This window comes from Homarus americanus, unplaced genomic scaffold (assembly GCF_018991925.1).
Source record: "Homarus americanus isolate GMGI-L3 unplaced genomic scaffold, GMGI_Hamer_2.0 scaffold36849, whole genome shotgun sequence".
NCBI lineage: Eukaryota > Metazoa > Arthropoda > Malacostraca > Decapoda > Nephropidae > Homarus > Homarus americanus.
Window position 1 is genome coordinate 46787 of NW_024724075.1, and position 27965 is coordinate 74751.

Below are 27965 nucleotides of genomic sequence, written 5' to 3' on the forward strand. Positions count from 1 at the left end.
GCCCCACTGTTTACCAACTTTTTAGACAAAAAGATCACAACAATAGTATATAGTATCAGAGACTGTTTCTCGGATCCTTCAGCTTTCCGGCCTGAGGATAACAGTACAGTACAGTACTAAATAAACCCCCCCCCCCTATACTACTTGGGCGCTGGCTACTACTGTATGGTATCTTTTTACTTTTATCCTCTTCGCCACTGATTGGCTCGTTAGTCACTTGGGTGGTTGGTCACGTCTCTGATACACACTGTTGGGGCTTAGTACTGTACTGCTGCTACCATAGTCTAGTCCTGGTACAGTACTGTATGTATTAGTGTATTACCAACATAGCCTCGTTCCCCACTGTTCAACATCCCTACCTCATATAGCCTATTACTGCCATTTCCACATCTTGCCTGGCCCTGATGCCGCACATGAGCTGAAACATGAAATGAATCTTCACCCCAGGACTCTCCCGTAGTGAAGCTATTAGGGCGCGTTCACACTGAAGCCGGAATCGGACATATTGTCCGATAGTTTCATCTGGGTGGAAAAGGAATAACCAATTGCAGCTGACATAATCCTACATGCCAGTGTGAATGCCTCACCCAGAATGTGAAGTATTGCAGTGAGTAATTCTGTCTGGTTTTTTTTTTTTTTCCCAGATGAAAGTGTCGGACAAATTGCATCAGAATTTGTCTGATTCCGGCCTCACTTTAAATGTACCATTATAAAAATAATAAAGGAAAACATTTTAATATTCGAATGAAATAAAGGGTATGAATGAATGAGAATAAAGCATATGAGAGGAAGGCTCCTATGTGATATGGATAATAAGTGTTCTCAGACCTGCTAAGTGGCAGGTCAACATAATAGGCTGACCGAGTGTCAGCATTATCAGCTGGTGGTGCTACAAGTTGCTGACACACACACGTGACTAGCGTATCACTAATTAAAGGCCGGTTGGCCAACATTATATATTGCCCCTTTACCGATTACAAACTTGATATTGCCTGGCTCTATCAGTTCGAAAACACTTAATAATTCGATAACAACGTAAGCTTTTTGCACAGTACTTATTTTACATAGTTGGTGTAAATGAAAGTACTGTACAAATAATTACATAATACTTTTTTTTTTTTTTTACTTTTATCCTCTTTGCCACTGATTGGCTTGTTAGCCGCTTGGGCGATCGGTCACGTCTCTGATTACTTTTCCTTTTCATTTATCTCCTTCACCAAAAGATCGGCTCGCTAGCCGCCCGGGCGATCGGTCACGTCTCTGTCACGCACTGTTGGCAAATACTGGGCATGCACAGGCTCCTGAATGTGCCTGAACCCGCTCTAGTGTTGGTCAAGTCTTGTCTTGAAAGAGCTCACACTCGGTGCCGTCACAACACTCTCTGGTAGATTGTTCCAAGAGTTTACAACCCTCACTCCGAAAAAGTTTGCCCTCACGGTTTTCTGGACTTGCGGCTTCTTCAATTTTGAGCTGTGACCCCTTGTGGGGCGAGCGTCCGCCAGCTCCAAGTAAGGACACTCAACTGAGTAGTGCCCCTTTGATTCTTATACACCTCAACTAGGTCCCCTTGCCCGTCTGTAGTATAAGCTAGGCAAGTTCAGGCGCCCAATCTCTCAGGGTAGCTGAGGTGCCGAAGTGCAGGCACCAGTCTGGTGGCCCTCCTTGAACATTTTCAACCAACTGACAGTCCCTAGCATATTTCGGGACCAGATGGGGTGACAGTACTCCAGATGGGAAGCACTTACCTGAAGATTGTTACGAGGGACGGATTGTCTAGATATCTGAACGACCTTCTTAAAGACCCAATAATTTATTTGCCTGATTTACCTTCTTCTAGCAATGGCCCAAGAACTTCAGCTCATTGTCAACATACACACCTAGGTCCTTCTCACATACAGTCTCAACTAGTGCAGTTTCTTCATCCCGTTGGGACATATGATACACCTCCTACCGTTGGTACGCCCCAGGTGCATCCTCTGACACTTCATGACATTGAATCTCAGCAGCCATTTCTTCGACCATTCCTGGAGCCCACAGAGGTCCTTCTGCAGTTCTTCACAGTCTGCTTGGTTCTTAATTTCCCGAAATAACTTGGCGTCATCGGCAAACATTTGTATGGAGGAGTGTACAATTGTTTGGAAGTTATGAGTTATCAGGGTCAATACAGCGGAGTTGTGCATAAACTGTACATGGATAATTATGTCGCTCCCATAGGTCAGCTGCCACGGTTCACCCACCTTCATAAAGCTTCAACGGTGTCATGGATATGTTGACTTGACCATATCTGGTAGTGATAAAAGGCCGCCCTAACATCCTAATACGCACCGCCGATATCAAGCACCATCGTCCCTCTTATCTTTTTCCATTAACCTCTTAGCTAACTCTCGTAGCAGTAAAGTAATCACAGCCTATTTCATTGTAGAACATTAATAGGCGATATTATGAGTGAAAAGTTTGAGGAGTCTGATTTTACTTTATTTTCATTGAGTAGAATATCCGGTGTTTCCCACTTTGGCGGTATTTTGATGTCCTTGCAGTAGTAAAGTTCAAGACACCAGTTTACCGGTACAGGGTTCAGGTAACAATGGATTTATTATTTCCCCTCAAAAAAGGAATGGGGTGTCTTCTGTTAAAGTTAGAAAGTATCCGACACAACATTGCTGGAAGAACCACAATGTCGCGAATAGAAACACTAAACATACATAAATTGAGATTAAACGTCCTGAAAGTGGCGCGCCAACTGCTGGGGCACAACAGTAGTGTTATCAAGAGCCATCATAATTGAATCTCCTGTTCTAGAAACACTTACCTTATTTATTTAGCAATTAGTCTTAAAATCATTTAATAGAACTAATGGAAAGATAATATAATTTCTTGTGCCGGTAGAACACACATTTACAGTAAAACAGGAAACGAAGCAATGCTAAACTTAAGAAATAATGAAGAACAAACTGGCAACGCAAGGTCCTGCCTCAGTGACGTCACAGCACGGGTTGCTCGTGGAATTTTTGTTGCTGTCTGTTGTATTAAAAATGGGAACAAAAAAAAACACGAAGAAACTCAAAATAAAAGCAGCAAAGATAATTAAAACATATTCACTGAAAATATATTACTGAATAAGTAAATGAAGTGATGACATGCTAGGGCGAGTTATGACACAGATATGCAACAAGTGTTATAAACATCAGCAGTGTGTGTGGAGCTCACGAGCCTGGCAGACACACTGTGCTGCTAATTACTAGCCACGCCTCACCAGTCACTACTCCACCAGCATACATAACACCTTTTACTTAAACACTGTATCTTCTAATTCGTTCATATTTTTCCCGATGAATGATGGCAAATAATTTTGACAGGATTGTTTAATGATACCTCACTGACAGATCCCAGTCAGGAAGAATAAAAATGTTTCACAGTATTTTGATAGATTAAACTCTTTGAGAGCCAAACTCTCCCACCTATTATATAACTCGTGTGCACATAAAGTTTACAAATAACCAAGATGCGCTGCGTACTATTATATTATATATTCAATTATTTACTTGAATCACAGGGTATATATTGTTACTTCTTTTTCATATACTACTGGAGTTGTTTACACGCTCGTGAAGTGATGCGCTGTTTCGTCTAACAGGGAGGACCTTTTCATCCAAATGTCAGATCTATGGGATATTTATAAAGTAAAGGTTCCAAACTTTCTCCAGATCAATAGAAGTCTTAGTTGTTTAAGGGTGGAGTGGGGCGGAGACGGATTATGAGGGTGGTGGAGAGAGGAAGGTGAGGGGTGTCGAGGGGTAATGAGGTGTGGTGAAGAGTGAAAAAAATGGGAAAGGGCTGATGAGGGGTCCAGAAGGGTGGAGACGGATAAATGATGGGTGAGAAGGTGGAGTGAACCGAACAGTGATGGAGGTGATTCGAGCAGGGCTTCAGAAGCGGTCGTGAAGTGTATAATGAGGCTTCATTGTTTCAGTCAGGTTACCTGACTCTCAAGCTAACATTCATTATTTCTGTCATTATTATCTATTCATGTGTTACTGTTATTATCCATACTCAAACACATAAAATCAAGCTGATAGCTCAAAGTAAAACCACCAAGCCTTACTTATAGACATTTAACTCGAGTTACCTTTTACACAAGCTGAAGCTTACCTTAAGTGATATTGACTCATTGAAACTTATTCATGCCTAAACCAACCCCTGCTGATACTTAAACTTATTCAAACTGACACTCCTCAAGATGAAAGTTGCTTCAGCCGACACTCAAGCCTATACGTACTTAACCTGACAGTAAATGTAATTGGATATTTAAGCCTAATTAATTTTAACCTGGCACTCAAGTTCCATGAGCTACGACTGTAACTCAACTAAGCTGGCACTCACTCAAGCAGTGATGGCCTGTAAAACCATCGTTTGTGTACATAACGGCTCTCACAACATACTGGTCTTCATGGTAAGATTTATATTTTCCTGTTATATCTTTTAATATATTATGTTATAAGTATATTACACTACATGGTAAACAATTTGCCATTTACAACTGCCGTTTAAATTATTTGCTGCCTTTAATTACATTAAAATTATAGTTTTGACAAATTAACAAACTGGCGTCGATATTCTAAACTCTAACAAGTGTGAAGAAAGTCTAATTAAGAAGCGTTAATCTCATAATCTGTAACAATAAATATACTAATACCATTACTACTACTACTACTACCAATAATAATAATAATAATAATAATAATTTCACTTAAGCATTAAAGCTCTATATGCAAAGTTCATAATTACAAAGACGTTTATTTACAAGACACACAAACACATAATATGTTTTTTTTAATAAAACTTCCCTTACCATCTCATCGTGAACTTAGTCGTAAGGTTTCTTAATGTTGCACAGTGATACGTGCTTCATGTGGCTTCTGTCGCTCCCTACCGTCACCCCCGAGTGACGTGACTCAACGGGACAGCCGCTCAACTTATTGTTATTGTTATTTGTAGTATGAACGAGGGAATACCCGACTTACAACCAGTATATTTTTATTTATTTATCGATATTTCAGCAATTTAACTAGATTTACTCTTTATCTTAATTTCACATAATATTGATATTTGTCTTATTTTGATCGCTTATTGTTTTATCAATTGAGTTGGTACTGATTATACTAATTCAAGAAGCTATTAAATTGTACTACAACTTAATCGGTGAGGGCCTGAGTTTGATAAGACTCATCATTGATAAGACAATGTAAACGTGATGATCATATTTAAACACTTCAATACTCTTATATTCTACCCATGTCCTTGTTCGTCCTGGGGAATCACGATGAGGCCGGAACGCTGACCACTGTAAGTAACCAATCATAGCCTAGTTTACTGAATGGGCGTGGCAAGGAGCCAATCAGAGACTGCGTTAGGTTGAGTACGCTGGAAACGTCTTAGCCTGTATGGTTAAGTTGCCAGCGCTCTATAGGCATACATATAAAAACATTCAATAATCTCATCGACAAGGTAAGAATTATAAAAAAGTTTAAATATATAATTGTATTAAATAAATTATATACTTGAAATTTATAAACTATAGTAAACTTTTAGTGTAAATATACCATTGAAATAACACTAACTAGCACTGTGTCCTCGGCGGTCACATATATTGGGTGTGAAACTTGGCGGCGAGTCATTGCTCGTGGGGATTCCTTAACGTCCTTGTTGGGTGTTTCTGCTCTTTTGTGGTACTTTCCGCCAACTGTAAAGACAACAAAATGGTAAGTGACAAAAGAAGTTACGGTAATTATAATCTCATTGTGTGAAAGTTATCTCATTTAACCAAATTTATTACGCTCCAAATACTTTTTGTTAATAGCAGCCCATAAAGTTTTTGTACTTTTTGATAACGCAGACCTAGAGGGCGTCAGTTTTGCCAGGACTAAGAAAAATATTATTTTTTCTTTCCAAATATATACAATCAAAAATTGTTGTAAAGAGGTTGTTCACCCTTTAAATGTACACAAGCTGATGACCTTCGGTAATTATTACGCCCTTTCGCCATTAGGAAAGTCAGAAAGTTTCAGTACTTTCGCTATTCCGTTGTCATTGACAGTTTGTAGTTCATGAAGGGATTTGAAGAGTAAAGTACTAGAATTATTATTGGAATCATATTTTTTTGTTCTTTCGGTGTACAGAATGAGGATTGTTTATTCCGTCCACAGTAAGGAACTTTCCACGTACAGCATACTTTATGTATTTGTAAAGGCGTGTACAATACTACCTCTGCGTGTTTACACACACTTTAACGTGTGTTTGATGTCCTCGGGTTTGCGTGTGTATTGAGGGTGTTTATATACGCAACATGCGAACACGATTACTATTAACCCCTTCACTTCAGAGGCGCCACTTTTAATATTGTAGTTGGCTAACGCCAGACGAGTTGGTTTCTGATGGTTAAGGCACCACCATAACTAGACTTAGGTAAACTAAGTTACGTTGATGTTGGGAACAATTGCAATCATGAGTTTCGCCGCCGGCTTCAGGCAACAAGCCTGAACCTCCCACACTCTGGGTTACTTAAGTTTCTGGATAAGCATTCTTAACCTGATCAGTTAATAGTGTCAGTAACTATTGACTCTAGTATGTACACTTAGTCACTTAAGTTTATTGTAGAGCAAATGGTGACAAATATTTTGCTTGACTCTGATGACAACTCGCCGTCGCTGCTACACTATTTCCCGTCCTTGTCCATGTCTTTGTGACTGAAGGAGGGCGACCGATCACCAAGCAACCACGTCTTAACTTATTTTACCCCGTATACCTCCTTTCACGTGTACTAAAGAAACCCCAACTTAAACTAAATTCTCGGAAGTATAGATTTAGTGGTAGTGAGAATACAGCATATATTACCGGTGGAAATCGTGGGGGAAAAACTGGGTTAAAGTTTGATGTAATTGCCAGCGATATGTGGTAACTGACCAGCAGGTGCATGACGGACCGGGAATTATTAAAAGGCAATGCTAACACTGAATTGAAAGACTTGTAGCCAACGTGAACAAAGAAGTCATTATTTTTATCATGATCATTTTTATAATATTACTTCCATCATCATTTAAAGTGATTATTGTAGTTTGCCCAAAAATTTTATCGTAAACTGAATTTCTACCGAGGCCTTTATTATATTGTATTGTAATATTTATTGAATTAACGATCCGGATATGTCTTGGATTGTTATTGGTCGGCCCAGTTATTCCTACGTACGGGCTGGGACACACACTACTGTTGTATATTTTACTTTGTTTGCTGTATTTTTCAGTAAACCATTATTATTATTATAATTAATTACTATAAATTTGCCCTAGGTAATGACCCCTTACGTGACCAAGTGTCCAAAATTAATTATTACTGCAGTACCTGGTATCCTCACCACCATGATAAGTACAGTACAGTGTGTGTGTAGAAGTATTGATGTTTACATGTATACGTTCATGCATGTATACACCAATATGCACACACTTACACGAGAGCAACTCACTTTCGCTCGGAAGCACACACACACACACACACACACACACACACACACACACACACACAAGACCACCTCACTGTTTATCCCAAAGATATTTAACTCAAACTGTTTCCTTTCTCCCTCCTCCCCCATTTCTCCTCATCCGAAAATAACATCAAAATGGAATTCCACCACACCCAACTGCTTCCTGCCTCCAGTCAGTGGAGAGAGAGACTATTGCATATACACTGGGCAAACCAAGACGGCGAGTCATAACAGAGCCTGCAAAACCCACAGTAATTTGCTCCGTGTGTGTGTGTGTGTGTGTGTGTGTGTGTGTGTGTGTGTGTGTGTGTGTGTGTTCGCCCTGGACGTGAGGTAACCAGAGTCTAGATTCTTCACCCTCCTTCTTTCTCAACTAATCCACTGTCTCTCCTTATTGTCTTCCTCCTCCCCCTTTCTCTCTAGTGTCAGTCGTTTGTATACGTCATTAGCTCTTCACTATTATTTTAACATAATTTTGATTATTATCTTCACATATACCATACTGTACATGGACAGCATTATACATCATATATCATCATCATCATAGTATTTTAGCCTGTGTATCCTAAGAGACTCTGTGAGGATAAAGGGAGGAGGGAGGAGGGGTAGGTTAGGTTGAGGGAGGAGGGGTAGTGGGTGGTAGGTTGGTGAGGAGGAGGGAGTGGGAGGGGGAGGGGTAGTGGGTTAGGTTAGGTGAGGGAGGAGGGTGGGGGTGGTTGGGGGTTGGGAGGAGGAGGGGTTGGGGGAGGGGGGGTGTTGAGGGAGGAGGGTAGGGTTAGGTTGTGAGGGAGGAGGGTAGTGGGTTAGGTTAGTTGAGGGAGGGGTAGTGGGTAGGTTAGGTTGAGGGGAGGAGGGGTAGTGGGTTAGGTTAGGTTGAGGGGAGGAGGGGTAGTGGGTTAGGTTAGGTTGAGGGGAGGAGGGGTAGTGGGTTAGGTTAGGTTGAGGGGAGGAGGGGTAGTGGGTTAGGTTAGGTTGAGGGGAGGAGGGGTAGTGGGTTAGGTTAGGTTGAGGGGAGGAGGGGTAGTGGGTTAGGTTAGGTTGAGGGGAGGAGGGGTAGTGGGTTAGGTTAGGTTGAGGGGACGAGGGGTAAGGGATAGCGGCGCGTGGTATATCAAGACCTCACTGACTTACTAGTGAAGCCTTGTAGCTGAATAATATGATGAGTAAGGAGTTCTACTGAGCAAGAGTTGATCCTTCATGTGTGTGTGTTTATCTGCATTACTGACTGACTGACTGACTATCTGAGAGAATTTTTCCTCCTCTGATCACCAGTTCGTAATTACACCCACACTGGCTTCATCTCTTTCACGCTTTGTTGACTAACGCAGTTTTTTATATGGATACTTGCCATTATACTGTACTAAAAATGTGTAATGAGCAATCAACAGTGCCTGGCGTCCCCTCCCCCTCCCTCGTGCATCCCCATTTGACACGTTCATGAGAGTTAGGTCAGACGAACGTTCGCCCGTATTCTGCCAGCGGTGGTGTTCATTATGGTAGGGTTATCTGGGTCAAATGAGGCGTGACACTTGTGTATTGTGTCTGGTGATGGTGGTAGTAGTACTGATTAAGGTGATGATGCAAGTCTGTGTGGTATTTCTCCCCCCTCTCTCTCCCCTCTTAGATGATCCCTCTTCACCCTCTCTTACTCAGATGACTTCTGACCTCTCCCTCTCACGTGACTTCACCCCCTCTCCTCCTCTCACATGACTTCCCTCTCCCCTCCCTTACTGTCACAGCTCCCCTCTCTTCCCTCTCACATTTCTTGAGTATCAGGGATGAGTCACCGAGAGAGTAAGTAGTTTCTCTTCATGCTCTGTGACTCACTAACCCTCGTCCTCCCTTATACTCCCTGACTCATCCACCCACACCCTCCCTTAAGCTTCCTGACTCATCCACCCGCACTGTTTCTCACATTCACCCTTATGCTCCCTGACTCATTTCCATGCTCCACCCTTACCCTTCATCTCCCTGGCTCAGTTCCACCACGCTCCTGGCTATACCCTCACCCACATGCTCCCTATTTCAGCATCCTCATCCTCCCTGGCTCAACTCCATGCTCCACCCTTATTCTCCCTGTTCTACCCTCACCCATATGCTCCCTAGTTCAGCTCCACGCTCACCATCTGTTGCTTACCACCAGGCAGTCTTGCACACTTCCACCTTGCCTTAATTAAACACGTGGGAGTCACTAGAACACCTGAGTTAATGGTCTGTTGCTTGCTGGTTATACCGACTAGTAATTACAGTAGTTTATTAACCCCCTTGAGTTCGAGGACTAAGCCGTTGAGTACGAGGACCTTAATTATCTTAAGAGTACAAAGACTTTAACCATCTTGAGTACGAAGACCTTAACCCGTTGTTTCTGAAGTGGTTCGAATATTCGTACTCAAGGGGTTATGGTCCTCAAAGGGGTTAGTTAGGACCGTCGTACTCAAAGAGGGTTAATGAACTCTGAAGTCACTTTAAGAGTAGCGTACTAGTGTTGGCACATACGAATTAGTGTTCGAAATCCCGCCGTTCGGATTAGGAAAAGCTTAAATTGTGCAGTTCAGCTTAAAATCCAGCCACTCAGATTAACCAGTTCTTCTATCCCTTTCCACTCAGATTAGGAAATGTCAAAGCACTGCCATTCAGATTGTCATATGTCTAGCATTTTCCCGTTCTGATTAACTAGTCAGAATCCTTCCTTACTGTCGTCCAGTCAGGTACAGCGAGTAAACAGAAGGGGCTTTTCAGACAGGTGACAATCAGGTGTCACTCAGGATCTGATGGTCTCAATAGCCGTGTGTGTGTTGGTCGGCTACAGCGATACACTTATCGGGGCAGTACACCACGTGAGGCTATACACAACGTAGGGTTAGGTTAGGTTGGGTTTGGTTTGGTTAGATGAGGTTAGATTAGGCTGGTTAGGTTAACTTATTTTCGGTTGGGTTGGTTAATCTTACGGTATAATTACTTATCTGGTGAGGTTAGGTTAGCTTTAGAGTCGTTAAGGTGAAATAAGCTGGGGTGGTAAAGCTTCAGGCGATCGAAGAAGCTGGTGGCTCATAAGAGAAGCCTCAGACAGGTAGACAGGTAACTTCCAGGTAGACAGGTAACTTCCAGGTAGACAAGTAACTTCCAGGTGTAGACAGGAAGAAAGAAGCAATCACCATGGCGTCTTAAAACCGTCTTCGTCCGCTGGAAGGTCAACCACCCCACCCACCTCCCAGCGCCGCTCGCCATTGGCTACATTTGAAAACCCTCTGCACAAATAATGGCACTTGATTGGTCAGTTTTTCATCTCTTTCTTTTGAATTTTTTGAGGATTGTTGTTTGCGGTTATTCCCTCAACGTGATTGGTGGGTTCAGTTGTGTCTTTTGAGTCGTGATTGGTGGGTTCAGAAGTGTCTTGTCATGTGATTGGTGGGCGGTTTACTGGTCGCTTGTTTCGATAACGGGAAAGAAAACATACATACATACATACATACACACGTACATACATACATACATACATACAAGTTTAAGACCAAAATCTATCCTCCAAAAATAAAATGAGTCGATTACCTAAATTGCAAGTCCAATTATGTGATAGACAAACAGACAAAAGACAGAGAAACACTGAGTCTTGTAAGTCTCTATATCCACCCACCCCCACCCATAACATTGTCTGGCGGGTCATCATAAACAAGTGAAGGTGTGGTCTAGGTCCGGTGATGGTGGCGGCGGGTGGGAAGTAGCGGTACTGGCCGGAAGTGGCGGTAATGGCAGGAGGTGATGGTAGCTAACTTGCAAGATAAACACGGCTGGGGGAGAGAGGAAGGGGGTGATGGTGGAGATGAAGGGGGAGGGGTAGTGGCTATGTTGGAGAAGTGGGGGGAAGCAGCGGCCCGAGGAAGAGGGGTGGGGGGAGGGAAGTACAGGATGTGAGGATGAGGAGGAGAAAGAGAGAGAGGAAGAAGGGGAGTGAGGGGGGGAGGGGCGGTGCAGCAAGGAAAATGAAGAGGGGGAGGGGGTAGTGGCAGTAATGGACAGTGGTTATCGCCTGAGGGAATGAAGGAGTGGGGTGGGGTAGTGGGGTTCAGGTGTTGAGACTACCTGATAATTCGGGGCAGGTGGAGAGGATGACTCACACACCTCGAGCGAATATGAAAGCACAGCGGACAAAATCCCTCTGAATAGAAAACACAATCCCACAAGCCGTCTTTCTCTTGGTGATTATCGTGCAATAGGGGTTGGGTGTAAACGGCCCGCTACAGTTTCCTCCATTCTTATGTTCTTATGTATACTTCATCACCTCGTCCTTTGCTTCTTCCTCCTCTTCGTCCTCTTCTTCCTCTTTGTCCCCTTCCTCTTCGTCCCCTTCCTCTTCTTCCTCTTTGTCCCCTTCCTCTTCGTCCCCTTCTTCCTCTTAATCCCCTTCTTCCTCTTTGTCCCCTTCGTCCCATTCCTCTCCTTCTTCCTCTTCGTCCTTCCTCTTCTTCCTCTTCGTCCCTTCTTCTCTTCGTCCCCTTCTTCCTCTTCGTCCTTCGTCCCTTCTTCCTCTTTGTCCCTTCCTCTTCGTCCCTTCTTCCTCTTCGTCCCCTTCTTCCTCTTTGTCCCTTCGTCCCCTTCCTCTTTGTCCTTCGTCCTCTTCGTCCCTTCCTCTTCTTCCTCTTCGTCCTTCTTCCTCTTCGTCCCCTTCTTCCTCTTTGTCCCCTTCTTCCTCTTTGTCCCCTTCGTCCTCTTCGTCCCCTTCCCCTTCTTCCTCTTCGTCCCCTTCTTCCTCTTTGTCCCCTTCTTCCTCTTCGTCCTCCTCCTCCTCGTCTTATCGTGCAACTGTGTTATAGGAGCGACAAAAACATCCCTTTGGTGTGTGTGTGTGTGTGTGTGTGTGTGTGGACCATTGATTGATCGTGGATATAGTGACCACGTCTTTGTTTATAAGGGAGGGAGGGAGGGAGGGACGGACGGACGGATGAACGCACTGATAGAGAAGAGGGGGAGATAAAGGGAGGGAGGATGGGAGAGAGGGGAGGATAGAGAAGGAAGGAAGAAAAAGCAGAGAAGGAAAGATTGAAGGACAAAGGCAATACCAAAGAAGCCAGGACGAAGGAAAGGAATTGAAGAAAGGAGGGAAGAGGTACAGAAGGGAGGAAGGGAAGGGAAGTGGCAGGAAGAACTGATAAGAAGTAGTAATAAGGCCAGGGAAGGGGGAAAGTGACATGGAAAGTATCAAGGAGAGTCAGAGGAAGGGGCAATAGTGGCTTGAGTATGGATAGTAAGTAGTGGCTCAGGTGAAGTGGTACACAGGGGTGGGTATTTTCACCGTGTTTATAACCCTCAAGGCTCCTCAAGTGTAGTGAAGATCCTAGATAGATAGATAGATATAGATGGATAGATAAAGATAGATTAGACAAATATCTATCCATTAAAATTATCATATATCCTCACGTACGGTACACAGCTCTAGCCAATGGAGGTATATAAACAATGGAGTAAGGGGGGTAGTGGTGGTGCAAAAGGGGGTGATAGTGGTGGTGCAAAGGGGGGTGGTAGTGGTGGTGCAAAGGGGGGTGGTAGTGGTGGTTCAAGGGGCTGTGTGGTGGTGGTTATGCTTTAAGAGGAGGGGGGGATAGATCTTACCGTCTGCATCACCCACCGAATGTCTTACTGACTGTCCGTTCCGTCCATCACAGCCCAGCGCCGCCATCACCTGCACCGTGTCCAAGCACTACGCGGGCGGCCAGTGTGTGTTGCTTCGGATCCATGATTTGGGGAACGATAGTAGTAGTAACAATAGTATAAGTAGTAGTAGTAGTAGTAGTAGTAAAAAGTAGTAATAGCAATAAATATTAAGCCGGAGTAATAATAGTATTGGAAGCAGGAAGATTGGGAGTATAATGGTGGTAGTATCAATAGTAGCAGAAATATTAGTTAACAGTAGTATCGAAAGTAGTAGTAGTAGCATTTTTAATAGTAATTATAAAGAACAATAGTAGTAAGAGTAGAAAGCAGTAGTTGTAGTTTACACAGGAAGGAAATTGTTTTAAACCACTAATGTATTTGTTTTTATTCATCGTTACCCAAGAACTATGGAACCTTCGGCTTTAATTGTTTATTTGTCTTGAGTAGAGTGGATCACCTCTACGAGTCAACACATAATACCTCCTGTAGTTTTTTGTAGAGTGATCTTGTGAATTGAGACGAAATTTGTTTTATATTAATACTACTTCTAATAATGATAATAATAATAATAATAATAAAAATAATAGTAATAATAATAATAATAATAATAAGAATAATAATAATAATAATAATAATAATGAGAATAATAATGGCTAAAACACAACCTATAATAATAATAATAATAATGGTGGTGGTGGCTGTTTCTGTTACTGTGAGGCGTGGGCGGGCGGGCGGTGTCCTGAAGCGTAGCGTTGCGGCCGGAAGTGAGTGTTGGGCGGTAGTGGTGAGATATGACGCCTTGGGTGACGGTATAGCGAGCAAGAGAAGGGGTGGGGGGTAAGGAGTGGGGAGAGGGAGGGAATGACCACCACTCACCACCACAAAACAACCACCATTTTTATGCTCCAGCCGTTACTAATAGCCAACAACCACCACAACCAACCAACCACAATCAGTACTTACCAGAACCATAACTGGTTTATCATGCAATAACTAACTACCACCAACACACTACCACCTCAACTTCCTGGAAATCTCGACCGCTAAGACACACACACACACACACACACACACACACACACACTATTCTACAGAAACTGAAAAGCTCTCATTATTGTTTCAATGGCCATGGCCCTCTCTTTAACATCTAACTCCCTATCATGGCCTTCTCTTTAACACCTAACTACAGTACCCACAATTACATCCCACACCTTAAACTACCTCATTGGTCTAATCTGTAGTGTGTGTGGAGATTTTTTTTCTAATATTTTCATTTGTTCTCTTGGTTGCCTCAGGACGAAAGATGCTCAATTGATACCGAGTTATATTTCTAGGGATTAATTATGCTTAAATTCATAGTAAGGAAGAGGAAGGCATATTTTTATATTAGTTTATCATAATTATTTGTTACTCTTCTTAATTTTCCTTTAACCTTATCTTTCTGCATCCTCTTTCATTCTACTTTATTTATTTTTTCATGTCTTAGTTATGTAGAGATGAAGGACACAAGAGCCCTCAAGTGCATCGGTGGAGGTAATTTTTTGGCCAAGACTAACGCTGGTGCAGTGGGGTGCTTCAGAAGTGCGGGCGAGCGAGCAAACCTTCATGGAGAGGAATTCAGATTTTAAGGTCGTGGCGGCTGTGTGAGGGTGGTTGGGGGAGGTGTTGGTAAAGGAAGAGGAGAGAAGTGTGTGGGAATGGAAGGAGGGGTTTGGGGGAGGGGACAAGTGTGTGTGAGTGGGGGTGTGGTGTGGTGTTGGGGAGGGAGAGTGTGTGTGTGGGGGTGGGGAGGTGTTGACGAGGTGTGTGGTGGTAGGAAAAGTCGCTCTCACGGACATACACCGCTGATGCTCGTGAAGGACTCTACCTCTAGGACTCCTAACTGGGGGGTATGTTAAGCTAGTGAAGGACCCTTAGGACTCCCCGGGGGTTTCCCAGTAAAGGAAATGACCGATTTCCTGAGGAGAACTCATTGTTTCGAGGTGACACTTGAGACAGATGACCCTCATAACGATATCCTGTTGCTGTACTGTATAGCAAGACTAGGGTGGTGTATGTCTACCCCCCCCCCCCGAGACTGACCTGTTATATTGTCCTTAAAAAATCGTATATCAAGGTTAATTTAAAGACGTGTATAGTAATTAATGGTCTTATATTTAATTAATTCTACTTTCATTCATATCTAAACGTATTTGTAAATTATTTTCACCGAATCAAAAAACTAATTAACTGCACCTCATAGTTAATCTCTATATTTGTTAATTTGCATAATCTTTGCAAGTATTTAATTAGACTTCTTTTCATATCTAATTAATTTGAACGATTATCTAACTTGTTACATCGACTGTGACTTTTCATTAAACAATATGTATTCACGTTAACACTCACAGTACCTCTATTTAGTCTCAATTATTTATTACACATTTTGAGGTAAATACAATGTTTATCAAGTGTCTTTTAAGTAAGGTCAATATTGTTGTTCACTGTTTTTATATGATACCTATATAAACACTTTAATTTACGTAACACCAGGGCGGATTACCTGAAGATTAAGCACCCTGACTTATTTCACTTGATTAAACACCCTGACGCTACCTGTGGGGTTAAGTTAGTATTTTAGGGTTTTTAATCATCAGGTGACATAAGTTGGGGGGGGGGGGCTTATCTTCAGGTGGTGATCCGCCAGGTGTCTCTTAATCCACCACCCCCTCCTCTGGGTTTTCTTATCCAAATATTTATCGGTAGATCAAGTACACACAAACAGCTGTTGATGTGTGTGTGTGTGTGTGAATCTTTTATTGTTATCGTAGGAAAGTCTACTGAAATATTCTAAAGGTCTCTGTCCATTTGAGAAATTAATGGGAATCAGACGCTAACTCTGTCCTAATGGGGGGGGTGGGAGGGGGGGAATTGATGGTGTTGTCTTGAATGTGATTTTGCCCATTTGCTTTGGTAGGTTTTATCCACTCCACGGTCGTAAGTACTCGATAATAGTGACCCATTAGTGTACTCACGGCTGCGTCACAAGTCGTTACGCCTCCCTTACGTCACAACTTTCGCTCCCCCTCTCCTCCTTTCTTCCCCTCCCTCGGTCATTGTCGCTCGCTCTCACACCCCAGAAGTCGCTAAGGTGGTTCATTTCGCTAAGCCTCGCTAAAATTGCTCCCTTAACTCGGTAAATTGAGTAATAATATTCAATACAATCGCTTATATTCATTGATATAACTAGAAAAAATTGCTTAATGTTATTGAAAACCACCCAAGAATCACTTTAATTCAGTTATTGGATTCTAACGTTGCTAAAATCTATCCGAAAATCGCTTGAATTCGGTATTGTCAGCTTAATTATCGCTAAACCCAAAATTACGGCTGGAAATATTTAAAAGCTTCAAAAAATCATTTAAATTAGGCAAAATGAGTGAAAAAAATGTCTACAATTCACTAAAACTATCCCCAGACGTTGCTGAAAGTACACCCTGAAACTCGCTAAATTAATGGACAAAATCCCACGAGTTTACAATAGACAAATCTCACTGAAATAATAAAAGCAACTAAAATCCCAAATGCAAAGTAAGAATTCATGGTAGGTTGGGTTAGGTTACTTTAGGTATAGGTTAGGTTCAGTGTGCTTGTATCGTCCAGCTGTCAACAAGTGAAGCTTCATGGACCAGCGGCTCGCTACAAGACCACCATTTAACTCCGGAAACGACGTAAAAATGGCGTTGCTTTGGCTTCTGCAATTTCCTGCGTGTACCTCAGTCGTGGGGGAGCTTAACCAGGGGTGACTATTGAGAGAGGGAGTGTGAGGGAAAGGGGGGTGAAGGGGAGGGTGAGCGTCCGAGGATGGGGGAGGTGGTGAAGGAACGGGAAGCGGGAGGAAAGTTGGTAGGAGAGAAGGAAGGGGGAGAAGGAGCAGGGAGAGGCAGATGGTGGGAAAGTGAGAGGAAAGAGGAGGAAATGTGATAGGAGGAAAAGGTAGTGAAGAGAGGGAGGAGGAGGGAAGCGGAAAGGTAATGGAGGAGGGAGAACGGTAGTGGGGGGGAGGGGGGGGGAGCTTCACGTTACAAGATTGGAAGTGAAGTCGTGTTAAGGCATGACTCATCGCACGAGCTCTCCCTTTCCTTTCTTTCTCTCATCTCTCCCTTCTCTTATTTTCCTTCCTCTTCCTCTTATTACCATATTCACCAATCTTCTTAATTTTTTTTACAACGCATCTTATCTTTGGCTTTTAATTATATGCACAAAGTTTATTGACTAACAAAGTATTTTAATTAGTAGTAGTAGTAGTGTAAACATGTTATAATTTGAATCTTATCTTATCAGGGAAGACAAACATCCATACAGCTCAGTGAAGAATGTATAAAGTTATTAACATGACGAATTTGGTTTTCTCTCGTTAACCTTCGTGTCGTTAAATTCTTCGTTTATTGTGTATATGTGTTACAAGGACGTTGTCTGTATGTGTGCGTGTTGTCAGTCACTGGAACGTGTTGAACCATCTCCATCCTGACTCCTGAAGGTTGGTGTGTGTGTGTGTGTGTGTGTGTGTGTGTGTGTGTGTGACAAAATCCCTCTTAATAAAATATAATCCACTCTGACTTAATCTTACCTACGATAATCTAACATAACGCCACTTAATTAAATATAACTAAACAATATAATCTAACACAATCTTGCAACCTATTTAACCTAATTTAATCTTTAACATAATCTTATATCTAATGAAACATTTACCTGAGAAAATCTAACATAATCTACTAATATAACCGGACAAAAACTAACCTAACCTAACCCAACCCCCTTCCCAAGTGTTGCTGGGTGTGTAGAAGTCATGTCGTGGGTACAGCTGCTGTTGGTATCCTTGACGCCGCCGACCAGCCATTACCAATGTGGATTTCTCCTCTCACGGCTGACTGGAGTAGGAATTCCCCCTTTCTCAGAGTTTCCGGGATTGTTTTAAGGTTCACTGGACCATCTGGGGGCTGAGTTAAGGGGGTGGCGCTGGCTGATGCTCCGGTACCCAAGTTGAGGGAATGTTTTCACTCTTAAGACATTTCAGTAAGTTTTTTTTACCTTGAGTCTGAAAGGTTTGGGTTGCAACGCGTGTGTGTGTTGAGGACCGATAACAGCGAGCACCATGCGAGTCGGGACGAGACCAATTGGTGATCAGTTACCATAAACCTGACATTGTATTTTTAGCTCACGAGGACAATATTAATGATCGAAGTGTATATATCGTAAAATGACGGATATATATTTTTTGTATCGTTCTGCTCCCGTGTGGAACGTTAATTGGATGCGGTTCACCACTCCCTGTTAAAAGTTCTTAAACAAGCAGGTGGAGAGCGGCGGCCTGACCAACACCCACTGGTTCGTTCACCTCTCTTAGCTTCTTCAGTCAAACACACTCTCAACTTTACCGTTAACTTGCTCGCCTGCTCTACAATGGTAAATTTTCATAAAACAAAGCAACACCTGGCCTACACAAGACTACTGAAAGAATGCCGAACACAAATACGGTCTTAAGTCTAGTTGGTTGATGAGAATTGAGAGGTTAGTTATCCTCTCCAAGCTGTTAATGATCCAATATTGTAACGTTATCATGTCATACTAAGTTGCGACTCAAGATATCGGAATGTTACGGTGACGAGGCTGGGAAATAGAAAGAATAAGGGGATTTTTGTCACGCCGTCATTAATACCGATTTTGCAGCGTTTGTCTTCTGCCAAAATTTAAATTAAACCGGAATAACTGTAATTTGGTTGATCATTTCCCTCGGTGAATAAACTAAGGCTAGTGGTGGTGAGGGACTGAGGGGAGGGGAGGAGAGAGGAGGTTCAGTGGCCGTGGTGTGGTGGTGTGAGTCATGGAGGCAACCCAAAGAACGGTCGTCTGTGTCGGCTACGAGCGGCAGACAAAGACATGTGCCATGGTCCTCCTTCTCTCACTCACCCACTAAACACCTTCCTGTTATTTCCCCCCACATATACCTTCCAACCTTGAAATTTTCTCTTTGGTTTTGGCATATTTCTCACATTACCATTTCTCCCTTTATTATTTACTCCTCTATTCCACTGTGTACTGGGGAAGTGTTGCTTGAAAAATGCCATAAGGTACATCTTGTCGTATTCATCAATGAGTAAACAAATAATCTTTCTTAAACACCAGATGTTGTCATAATCTTCCTGTTATCTCGGCAATCACGTGTTGTGTGCCATGTCACCCACCACCTCCACGTCCGCCCTGCATCCCGTATCTTCCATGCTCATCTCGTTGCTAAGCTGAGAGCAGACGTGCCACTAGTTTTTTCTGATGGCTGTGTCGTGTTCAACAGATGGCGTGCGAGGATACCAGCTGGTTGACTGGATGTCCCAGCTTCCTAGTTTGATAGCGAGTCACTTAAAGACCCACAGAGGAATTACATCGTGGGGATTTACAGCGGATAGGGAGGGTGGGGATCAGGCTCTAGATTCTGAGAGAGTCGTACTATGAATATTGATTTTAACTTAAGATAAATAAGACTGTACCTTACTGTTTAATTTAAGCTAAAGCACAGGAATATAACTCCCCAAATAACATCAAAATTTACATTTGACTCAACATTGACTAGAGACATTCACTGAAGTATATAAGAAGACAACATACAGGAAACACTTTGTAAATAACTAAAACAACAACAAAAGAGGAAATACCAATGGTGGTTTTCAGGACCTAGTTGTGTGTTCCTAACGAGGGTAAGAGAGCACATGTGTTGTTATTTTAGTCTTGGTCCCTTAATATTTCACACAGCTCAAAATCACTAAGATATGAGACCAGTTTTTGTTATTACTTAGTGACAATACGACCGATTAGGATGGGGGAAGTACTCTCAGTTAAGGTGCCGAGTGAGAGGCCGTATACCCTGCCTAGACAGATACAGATGGCGGTGCTGTCATGACATAATTTCTCGTGATTCACTTTCAAGTCAACCTTTTAATGGTGTGTTGGGGGGGGCATTTGTCATTCAGGAACTTGCACAAAGATGTTTATAACTGGAGTTGGACTAAGGTGACTCGGGTACCCCTTCCCTCCTCCTCCTCAAGGGTATTTGGCGAATTACCTGGACCTGAAGGGGATTGTTGTTGTCAGTATCAGGGTGTTACTGAGTAAAAGATTCATTACAGCTGGAAGGTAAAACTAACTTAAAATGGCTACACCTTAAGGCCGACACTAACCTAATACATAGTTTAATTTGTGCTGTATGTCTTCGGCTTATTTGATTTAACGTAACGTGGTGGACCCAATTGTTGTTGACCGATTTTTTTTTTTTTGAGAGAAGAATAGCCTCAGTGGTGAGAGGGAAGGAGGGAGGGAGGGTGCTGGGGGAATAACCTCGCGGCAGTGGGGGTAGTGAGGGGTGGGGGAGGTAGAGTGTGTGACCAGCTGGGGGAGAGGACTGGGGTGTCACAAGCCTATAATACAGGTACAGAGAAGAGAGACGAATGACCAGCATTTTTGTGGAATGGAAGGGAGACGCCTAAAATAAAAAGGAACGAGGGCGAGGAATGAATAGTATAATGGGAGGAGGGAAGATGATAAAGATCAGGGCTGGGAGGAGAGAATGGAGGGAGGGAGGGTAAGCCTTGGCATCGCCTAACGTCTTGCAGTCTACCGCCGTCATGTGGTGTGCGGGTGACAAGCGGCGTCTGGAGAATGCCATCACTAGAGTTTTATCTACATTTTTATTTGTTGATGTAATAAGGTAATTACTAACCTTTTTACGCGCTTAAAGACCATTAGTTGTTGAAGCGCAGGTACTAAAAACAATGGTCTTGATTCTGCAATCCTGTATTGCTTTCAGGTATTTGTATTCTTAATTGGCTTAGCCAGCTTAGTTGACATATATCTACACATGAGTAAACTATTAACTCAATGGTCAATAAATACATATGGGAGAATTGTTGATAAAATATATAGATATATAGACATGTTCCGTAAAATGGCAAAACAAATTTAATATGGTTCAGTATGTACGGGGTGCAGGTATAGTATATAAACAATAAACATTGTCTAAATCAAGGATAACCCGAGAAAGACGTTAGGAGCGGATATTTTGACATTCGAGTATTCATGGCGTCCAGAATTCTTTTTGTTACTGGCCAAACTTCGCGAGGCGCTTGTCTGGGGAGACTCAAACAGGAGTTGCCATGATGATAATTCCTGAACCTAAATTCCGTGGCTTCCGTCCTCATGAGCTATAATTTACCCCAGCGGTACACAGTCCAAGGCGTCCGGTTGGGAACTCGCAAGAATTAGATCAAGTTTATGGATCATCAGGTGTAGTAGAGAAAATTCCGTCCAACAACTTGAGTGTTAGGTTAACTTCTTCACTAATATATTGTAGGAAAAGTTCAGTCAGGTTGGTTGGACAGACAGACAGACTCACCGGAAGCTGGCTACTTCTGGCAACTGAGGCGAAGCACACAGACGTTCCCAGGTTATGCAAGCTTGAGTCTGCATGTTGACTGTTGACAAAAATTGTTTGATTAGTTTTCTTTTCTGCTTAATGAAGATATTCACGAGGCACGCAATTCAGCTCATCAGTAAAACATTGGAAAGCAGATGTGTAAAACGGGAAGGTGTTTATAATGAGGTTAACAGGTGTCGAGAAGCAAAATTTGCTTCACTTCTACACAGGATCTACTAGCACCTCTGTACTTTAACCACGGACACGGACCTATATAACAGGCTGTGGGAATCTGTATCAAAAGGAACTATTTCATAATTAACGATATATAAAAGGAACACGGCAAATTCAAGTGGTATCCTCAATCATGAACAGGTAAACAGTAGCCACAGCGAATGTAATTTTGAGCAGGTGATTACGTCTGCTGGGTGAGGAAAATGGGGGGAAGAATACTGGAGGAAAGGGTGGGTGGGGGGGAGGGGGGGGTATTATGAATAATCATCCTGTACAAGCTTCCCCATCCGTGATATTCATTTTAGATAATTACTTAACGTAAGCTTCGCGTGATAGGGGCGCTCTTTAATGCTACAGGGAGACTTCGCCTCTCCTCCTAGCTTTAAATTTTCGAGGCTGCTATCCAATCTTTTTCATGAATGTCCTATTGCTATACTAAGATCAATATATATCTGCAACAGAAATAGCGTGGGTGCATGTGTAACAAAAGCTAAGAGTATTTTTTTTTTAATTTACAGCGTGAGTGCATCAGTGTACACATTGGTCAGGCTGGCGTTCAGATGGGCAATGCCTGTTGGGAGCTGTACTGCCTCGAGCATGGCATTCAGCCCGATGGTCAGATGCCTTCGGACAAGACTATTGGTGGCGGTGACGACTCCTTCAACACCTTCTTCAGTGAGACATCATCGGGAAAACACGTTCCTAGAGCAGTGTTCGTAGACTTGGAACCTTCTGTTGTGGGTTAGTATTAAAATACCTAATGTATCCTCGTGGGTCAGTGGTTGAATTGTGAGCGTTTATTTTGACAGTATTTAGAAATCTTAACTTAGGTAAAGATACTTTTTTGTTTAGGATTCAATTAACGCAGTAAGACCCTGGTTTACGCCGCCCCTGTTATGTCATTGTGTAAAAACATCGTCATTTATATCACTATTTATGACTTGTACAGGTACCTTAATATTCATGTGACAATACAGTCTGTTCACGATGCAAGTAATAAGCTCAACATCAGAGACACCTTGTACTGTAATCTGCTCCCCTAGTAACCAGTGCCCCGTTTTTTCAGATGAAGTACGCGCAGGAACCTACCGCCAATTGTTCCACCCTGAGCAACTGATAACTGGGAAGGAAGATGCTGCCAACAACTATGCTCGAGGTCATTACACGATTGGAAAGGAAATTGTTGACTTGGTATTGGACAGACTTCGCAAGATTGCCGATATGTGTACAGGACTGCAGGTGAGTCTAAAATCAGTCTATGTATACAAGGATGGAAACCCTAACTCAAGAAAGGCTTAGCATAACATCCCTAGAAGAGGTGCAACACAGAGAGACTACAATGATTCCAGAGTTATGTTATCTTCATCATCTAAGTAGACTGTGGGCCTTAGGACTAGCAACTCATCAGACAAGACACAATAGGGCAGATGTCATAGATGTTTACAAAATTGAAATGGCTGGAAAATGTGAACCTGGGCCTTTTTTTGTGATGTTGCGCACCATCAACACAAGAGGACATAAGTTCAAGTTTGCCAAAGTTATCACGTGTGTTGGTGAGCGTTACTGCTGTACCACCAACACCCCATGACGTCTTGAATTAAAAGCGAGTCTGCATCTTAGGAAATAAGACTTGTAAATGGCTTATGGTCAAACAATTTCCTCTAATCAAGTAATGTTTCCAGGGATTCTTGATCTTCCACTCATTTGGTGGCGGCACTGGCTCAGGCTTCACCTCCCTGCTGATGGAACGACTCTCTGTGGACTACGGCAAGAAGAGCAAGCTTGAATTCTCTGTGTACCCAGCACCACAGGTGAGTCCATCCGTGTTGTATCATTGATAAACTCAGAATACTACTTTTATACTTTATTTTTTAGCTTTGATCACATTTCATCATTTTGGATATACAAGATTTGGTTAGATTCGAATATATTTTGAAGTTGATTGTGTACTTTCGTTTATACAATCATTAGTTAATGGTTAAGCATGTCAGAAAACATCTTGGTTCACGACTGAATCTACCGTACTCTTAAGGCGTCAGTTGTACACAGCCCATAGCTTTGTAGTTTCTCTTTAACATAGAATTTGTAAAAGACCTGACATAATCACCTACTTTCAGGTTGCTACAGCTGTGGTAGAACCCTACAACTCCATCTTGACAACCCACACGACCCTCGAGCATTCAGACTGTGCCTTCATGGTTGACAACGAAGCTATTTATGATATTTGCAGAAGGAACCTGGACATCGAACGACCTTCCTACACAAACCTCAATCGCCTTATTGGTCAGATTGTTTCCTCCATCACTGCCTCCCTCAGGTGTGTTCACTAGGCTAGGTCTAATAGGCTCAGTGATTGACCTCATATGTAGCCCTCATTATCCTTCATGTTTTAAGGAATGAGTAAATATTTCAATGTTTCTGTGTGCTAAAACTGGGTTAAGGATTCTGTACTTTGTCAGGTCTTTGATTTCTGTACAGTTCTTAAATTTCAGTACTAAGCTTTTTGTTAATACTGTATTGGTTATTAATATTGGTAATACTCATATATATAACATTGTACAGTAACCAATGCTGTAGACCATGATCAGGGTGGCAGTAAAATAGTACATGACATTACAACAACAACCACTACAACAACCACTACAACAACAACCACTACAACAACCACTATAACAACCACTACAACAACCACTACAACAACCACCACTACAACAACCACCACTACAACAACAACCACTACAACAACCATAACCTTTCACAACCATGAGCTGACACGGTAGCAGTAACCTAAAGCTTAAGCATATTTTACTTCTACCGGCAGTTCCATTCACTTCAGTAGTGTGTTTTATCTCCTTTTAAATTTATCTTTTACCCACAGTACAAATTTCAGTAGAGTCCACATCCCTTATTCAGTTCTTTGTTGTATGTTTTTCCTAATCACTCAAAGTTACCAACACCAAAATATTTACTTATTATTTTTTTATATGCAAGCATTCTTAACGTAGCTTTGTTCTCCATAATGTATTGTCAGTGATTACCCAAATTCTTTCACTATGACCCTGTAATACTTTCCATTCTCCACATTAAACAAAGGTATGTCTTACTTCTGCATTTGTTCATTCATGATGTAATTGCACAACTCCCTCAGCTCATAGATGCCTGTCCCTAATTTTATATGTGATTCAGACTCACAGTTTGCCTTCATATACCATTTGGACTGTAGTGTCACCACAATTATAGTTAAAGCAATATAGTAATCTACATGACCACTACATTTGAAAATTCATAATGCAGCTCCAGGTATGGACACTTGACCGAGTACAGTAGTGCCCTCTGAGATTTTTTATAAACTTTAATTAGTTTACCCCTTGCCAGTTTGTAGTATAAGCACATAAGCTAGGCAGTTGCAGGCACTCTAATCTCTCTGGGTAACTGAGGTGCCGTAGTGCAGGCACCAGTCTGGTGGCCCTCCTTTGGACATTTTCAATCAACTGACAGTCACTAGCATATCTCGGGGACCAGACTGGGTGACAGTACTCCAAACGGTGAAGCACCTCACTCTTGAATAGCGTTATGAGGGACAGACTGTCTCGATATCTTAATAACCTTCTTATAAAACCCACTAGTTTATGGGCATCTTGACCATAAAAGACCTACCAGTAACTAATATTGAGCTGTTTGATTATTATGATGGGAATATACAGTACTGTAGTAATATGATCGAAAGCTAAGTTTGTCAGTTGTCACCTGATGCTCCTCACCCACTTGACATATTCTATATCTTTACATTGTATGAGAGAATAAACTGTAGCATTCTGGGATTGATTATTATCTTAACAATTTTGTTATTTTGCAGGTTTGATGGTGCACTCAATGTGGACCTGACTGAGTTCCAGACCAACCTTGTGCCTTACCCACGCATTCACTTCCCGCTGGTGACTTACGCCCCTGTCATCTCGGCTGAGAAGGCATACCATGAACAGCTTTCAGTCTCAGAAATCACCAACGCATGTTTTGAACCCGCCAACCAGGTGTGTAACAGGCATCTCGGAATCATGTCGAAGTTGAGAATAACTGAAGTAGTTTGAAGGATATTTATTTAATTTCACATTCAGTACCTTTAACTGAGCTTAATGGCTATGAATTTATTTTTTTTACAGATGGTGAAGTGTGACCCTCGTCATGGAAAATACATGGCATGTTGCCTGTTGTACCGCGGTGATGTTGTACCCAAGGACGTGAATGCCGCTATTGCTACGATCAAGACCAAGCGCACGATCCAGTTTGTTGACTGGTGTCCTACAGGCTTTAAGGTAATGAACGACCCCCAGTGTCTACAGATGATGCTGTATGAGACTGAGTTATATTTTAAGAGTAACATTATTATGGGTGTTATTTATTTGTCAACTGAATGACTGATTATTTAGTTCCAATGTGAGACGGTGAGTTGTTATGGTGGAAATGCATCTGACATCATGCAGAAGTCTCTTAACAAACTTGTTTTTGTTTTACCATTACTGCACAGTATAAGGTTTTGGTAAAATAACAGGATTCTTCTTGTATAAAGTCTTGGATTGTAGATGAATGATCACTGCCCTGGTATGACCTTTCTGTAGTTACCAGGAAATAAAGTTGAAAGACTGTACAGGGGTACTTGCTTCCTATGTATGGTAATGTATGCAGTACTATAAAGGGAATTAGCATTTTCTAAACTGTGTGACTTACAGGATATTAATATAAGGTTTAACCCCCAGGTGGGCATCAACTACCAGCCTCCAACCATTGTACCTGGTGGTGACCTGGCCAAGGTGTCACGAGCTGTGTGCATGTTGTCCAACACCACCGCCATTGCTGAAGCTTGGGCACGTTTAGATCACAAGTTTGATCTCATGTATGCCAAGAGAGCTTTTGTGCATTGGTAAGTAATCTTGGTGAAATGTACGCAGTTAAAAAGCCTCGATAAATACAATTGAGAAGTTCTTAGAAGTTTAAGCAAAAGATGAAACATTTGAGAGTGAATACAGTACAGTACGTACAGTAATTTTAAATTTAGGTACAGTACAGGTATCACAATTACTACAAATGAAGTCAAAAGCTAAAGAAATGTCAACTACAGGTTCTAGGATTTTTTTGTGTTTAGCCATTGTGTGTTACTATACATGTAATAATTTCACTCTTTTGTACAATACTGTACTGTATTTGTTCTAACGTATAAATGGTAAATGAAATATCAGGGTGCACATACAATTGTACTGAAGAGTAAAAATAAGCTGAAGGTATTAGTTGTGGTGTATGAAATATAGATGGTTTAGAAGAATATTTGAGAGAAATATGTATCAACCCTTGTACCCATAAAACTACTCAGAGTAAGGAATAATGTTTGAGTGATGAAAAAGATGAAAAAAGCCATAATGTAATTGATGAAGGAGATATTGTTCTCACCCTCTTTATGCAGTGCAGTAAGAGAGCTGTTATATTTGCTCGTTTTGCCCAATTAGTTTTACCAGAGTTGCTTCCCTTACACTAACAAATAACCCAATCCTGTACAGTATTTCAGATCTTTTCATTATTTTCTAAACTTTAAAATTAATGAATTATTGCCATCATAAATCAACAACAAAACTTCCATCTACAGGTATGTGGGTGAGGGTATGGAGGAGGGTGAGTTCTCAGAGGCTCGTGAAGACTTGGCTGCCCTGGAGAAGGACTACGAGGAAGTTGGTGTGGACTCTGCCGATGGTGACCAAGAGATGAATGGAGATGAATATTGAGTGAATCACACAACCTCCTCTTAATGTTTTAATTAAGTGGAGAATTATCATAGTACAGTATACGCTTCTCTAGCACTTGACACACACACTTTTAAAAACCATCTTTTGTATTTTAATTCTGGGAAGTTTTTAAATTTCACTTGGAAAATTTTGTTTGACTCTTGAGTCTTCCTAATGTATCCCAGTGTTCACTACATAAGCCCTTTTGGCCACATATGTTGTATTTATGTGGTGAATCAATTACTATGTACTGTATTTTCTCTTTGGAACATGAAATATATGGTGGTTTCTCAAATTGTGTTTGACTTTTCCTTCAAGATGAATGTGTTTA

The 27965-nt window shown here is 41.9% G+C and overlaps 1 protein-coding gene across 1 annotated transcript; it reads left to right on the top strand.

The window, feature by feature from the left end:
- Positions 1-5658: 5658 nt before the first annotated feature.
- Positions 5659-27929, top strand: LOC121864020 (tubulin alpha-1 chain-like). The gene is made up of 9 exons (XM_042362897.1): positions 5659-5759; positions 22382-22604; positions 22930-23102; positions 23546-23674; positions 23981-24180; positions 25720-25894; positions 26024-26176; positions 26618-26781; positions 27499-27929. The coding sequence occupies exons 1-9, from the start codon at positions 5757-5759 to the stop codon at positions 27632-27634; spliced, it is 1356 nt and encodes a 451-aa protein (XP_042218831.1). The 5' UTR covers positions 5659-5756; the 3' UTR covers positions 27635-27929.
- The last annotated feature ends 36 nt before the right edge of the window (positions 27930-27965 follow it).